This window comes from Fulmarus glacialis, unplaced genomic scaffold (assembly GCF_000690835.1).
Source record: "Fulmarus glacialis isolate BGI_N327 unplaced genomic scaffold, ASM69083v1 scaffold20882, whole genome shotgun sequence".
Taxonomy (NCBI): domain Eukaryota; kingdom Metazoa; phylum Chordata; class Aves; order Procellariiformes; family Procellariidae; genus Fulmarus; species Fulmarus glacialis.
Window position 1 is genome coordinate 4,165 of NW_009197450.1, and position 3,572 is coordinate 7,736.

Below are 3,572 nucleotides of genomic sequence, written 5' to 3' on the forward strand. Positions count from 1 at the left end.
GCTACTACACCACCTGCTCCCTCAAGGGTGTCCCCGAGCCCCGGGGGGCTGGTGACCATGGGATGGGCTACCGTGTCCATCACGATGTCACCACTGAGGACGTCCGATTTGTAAGCCAAGGGCGGGTTTCCTTGATGCCCCCTGGAGTCTCTCTCCCCACTGGAGCTCAGCACTGGTGTCCCCTCTCTCTCCCACACAGGAGAACCGGCCGCAGGGGCAGCCAAGCTCCCCCCGGGGCAGCCCAGGCCCCGAAGCTGAGCTGGCCGGCAGCGGCACCTACATGCGCTTTGATGTCCCTCGGCCCAAAATCAAGAGGAGCTGGCCCAGCTTCAGAGGTGGGTGGTGGGCTCAGGGGAGGGGGCGAGCCAATTTTGTGGGGCAGAAGGAGCCATCAGTGGCCTAGGTCTTTGGGGAAGGGTCATCCCTTCTCAATGCACCCAAAACCATGGGGCAATCACGTCTTTGGAAGCCACTCTTGGGTGCAGGCAAGACTTTCAGGCTCTGCAAGGGTAGGGCTGTGGGTTCTGGCTGAGCCGTGCTGCCCGTACCTGCCAGACATGCTGCTCCACCGCTACGTCGTGTCCCGGCTCATCTGGGCTTACATGCTCTCCATCGCCATGACCTACTTCATCACGCTGTGCCTCTTTCCTGGGCTGGAGTCAGAGATCCACAACTGCACGCTGGGGGAATGGCTCCCCATCCTCATCATGGCCATCTTCAACCTCTCTGACTTCGTTGGCAAGGTAGGAGAGAGGCCAACTCCAATGCGGTGGGGCGGATGCGTCCCTTCCACCGTGCCTCTTTTTTGTGTCCTCTTTCAAAGCCGCTTGGCTCCACCAAGGGTCATCTCCACCCCATGGGTATCTAACTAGTGTGAGGTTGCTCACCAGCATGGCGGAGGTTGGGCTCCTGCAGCAGATGGTCTTGCCACCATCTCATCTTCTCCTTGCTGCCCCATTTTGGGCACCATGTTGCCCTCCCCAGCCTCCTCAGCCCCCACAGCGTGGTCTCTGCCCCTCGCTGCAGATCCTGGCTGCCCTGCCCTACGACTGGAGAGGGACCCACCTCCTCGTCTACTCCTGCCTCCGCGTGGTCTTCATCCCCCTCTTCATCATGTGCGTCTACCCCAACGGGACGCCCACCTTCGGCCACCCTGCCTGGCCCTGCATCTTCTCTCTCCTCATGGGCATCACCAATGGCTACTTTGGCAGCGTCCCCATGATCCTGGCCGCCGGGAAAGTGAGCCCCGAGCAGCGGGAGCTGGCAGGTAGGACCAAGCCCTCCTGGGGACTCCAAACGGGGTGGCCAGAGCATCCTGACACCCCCATGTCCCTTCCTGCAGGGAACACCATGACCGTGTCCTACATGACGGGCTTAACGCTGGGCTCGGCTGTGGCCTATTTTGCCTACAGCCTCACCAGTACATCCCACAGTACCTGTTTCTACACCGAAACCTCCAACGGCTCCTTTACGTCGGGGTACTGAGCCCTGGGGCGGGGCGACGGGGACAAGATGGGACCTGTTTCCCACCATCGTCCCCACCGCCCCGCTTGCCCATATTCCTCCTCAGGGAGGAAGCCTGGAGCCAGAAAGTAGCCCCAGGACGGACAGGGACCAGCACCCCGTTGGCATGGGGCCGTGGCATCCCAAAACAGCCCGTGCTGACCAGCCACGGCCACTTCTTGGGGTGACATTCCCCCAACCCCAGGGGACGGTCCCGTTGCTCTTGGGGGGCTCCCCATCAGCGATGTGCAGCTCTCTGGTGGGGACAGGGCGGGTCTTCTCCTTTTTGAGCCAAGCCATTGCCAGGAGGAAGAAAATACTGCCAAATTCCAAAGGGAATAGGACCAGCGCTGGGGAGGAGGGTGATGGAGGGCTGGTGAGGAAGAGGAGCAGGAGAGGAAGGAAATGCTCCTTCAGACCCCGGTGAGACTGGGAAGGCGGGTCTCGGCTTTCATTACAGTGCTGCAGATTTTCATCAAGAATGGCTTGAAATCACGATCCCTCCCCAAATACACCAATCGCTGTGTAAAAGACCCAATTCACTTCTGCTGGCTGGAAAAAAAAAAAATTCTTTTTTTTTTGGCTGTGTCTTTTTTTTGCCCTCCCCAACTGCAAAAGACGCAGGGTCTTGGCCCCCACCACCCCACGCTGTGGGTCTGCTCCATCACCTCCCTCTCCCGGGCTGCAACAGGGCAAAGGGGGGGATCCTGACATCCTGAGGAAGGGTCTTGAGGCCACAGCGCTGTGGATGCCACCCGCAGGCCACTGCTGAGCTTCAGGATTTATTGCAAGGGACATAAATGAAGCTGACATCAGATTAAATGTCTTCGCAACGATGCCTGGTCGTTAGCTGTGCCACTGGCACTGGCACGGCACTGCAGGCACTCGGCTGCTGGTGACAGGCTGGGCTGGCAAACACAGACAGGGTGATGCCTGTTGCCTGTCCTGTGGAGTTTTGGGGTGCCCCTTGTGCTGCTCCCCATCTCTAGGGTTGCCTCTGTCACCTGGGGCAGCTGGATTTGTCACTGGGTCCCATGGAACCCCTGCCAGCCTGCAAACTGCTGCTGAAGTACACCATCTTTGCGGGCAGCAAGCGGGAGAGGGAAAGGGCTGAGCAGAGCAGAAACCATCTGGAGAAGGTGCCAACACCAGAGGCTGCCGCTTTGTGGGACCGGCTGCACCTCGTTGTGCCAGGAGTCGGTGGGTGCCACCTCCCAAGGAAGCCAAGCCCAAGGGCTGGAGGCGGTGGGAGCAGCAGGCAGCGAGTGCCAGGCTTGGCACCCCCGACCCAGCCCCACCAGCACCGGAAGGTCTCGCCTTGCCAAGGCCCTGCCTGGTTGAAGTGCAGCTCACACAAAAAAGACCAAATCCAGCGTTTCGGCCTCAACACATCGTCCCTGCAGGGCTCGGGGTACGGGAGTCGCCGTGACCGGGGCTGCCGGGGAAGAACTCGCACCTCCTGCTCCATGGGCCCCAGCGAGCAGAGACCTCCACTCTGGGGTCCCATCCCATCCATCGGTGCCACCCCACGGGGGGACTGTCAGACGGACAGGGGCTGAGCCGAAAAGCGACCATTGCCACCAAAGGGAGAAAAAACCCGCAGTCAGGACAAGCGAGACAAAGAAAGATGCGTCATTGGGTTGCTTTTTTTCAATTAATTTTTTTTTTTTTTATGAAAAAAGATCACACGGAGTTTTCCAACAAACAGAATGCCAAAAAAATTGTTTTAAACAAAACATAAACAAAACAAAACAAAAAAAAAGACAAAAAAAAAAAGACAAAAACCTGGCTCTCCTTTCCTCTCGATTGTCTGAAATATCCTTGTGTTCCATAGAAGGCAGTGGGTTTTAAGTGCTTTCTATTTAACATTAGCATAAAATCTCTCTCGCGCGCTCTCTCTCGCTCTTTAAAATATGCTCACACAATTTGCTTCTAGAAGTACAGTACACTTTGAGCGTCGGGGGTGTGCCTGTTCCCAGATCATTTACAATCACAATCCAACAGGAAATAAAAAATAATATTCTAAACGTCAGACTGTGTTCATTTCTGTCGTTCTTTTTTTTTCTTTT

At 57.1% G+C, this 3,572-nt stretch overlaps 1 protein-coding gene across 1 annotated transcript in view; it reads left to right on the forward strand.

Moving 5' to 3' along the window:
- The window catches only part of SLC29A4 (solute carrier family 29 (equilibrative nucleoside transporter), member 4), a 4,110-nt gene extending 2,625 nt beyond the window's left edge, over positions 1 to 1,485 (forward strand). Inside the window, exons 7-11 of the mRNA XM_009572550.1 lie at positions 1 to 110; positions 200 to 335; positions 556 to 743; positions 1,027 to 1,267; positions 1,343 to 1,485. The exon at positions 1 to 110 is cut by the window's left edge and continues 26 nt beyond it. Coding sequence (XP_009570845.1) covers positions 1 to 110; positions 200 to 335; positions 556 to 743; positions 1,027 to 1,267; positions 1,343 to 1,485 — 818 coding nt within the window. The remainder of the gene's footprint in view (positions 111 to 199; positions 336 to 555; positions 744 to 1,026; positions 1,268 to 1,342) is intronic.
- The last annotated feature ends 2,087 nt before the right edge of the window (positions 1,486 to 3,572 follow it).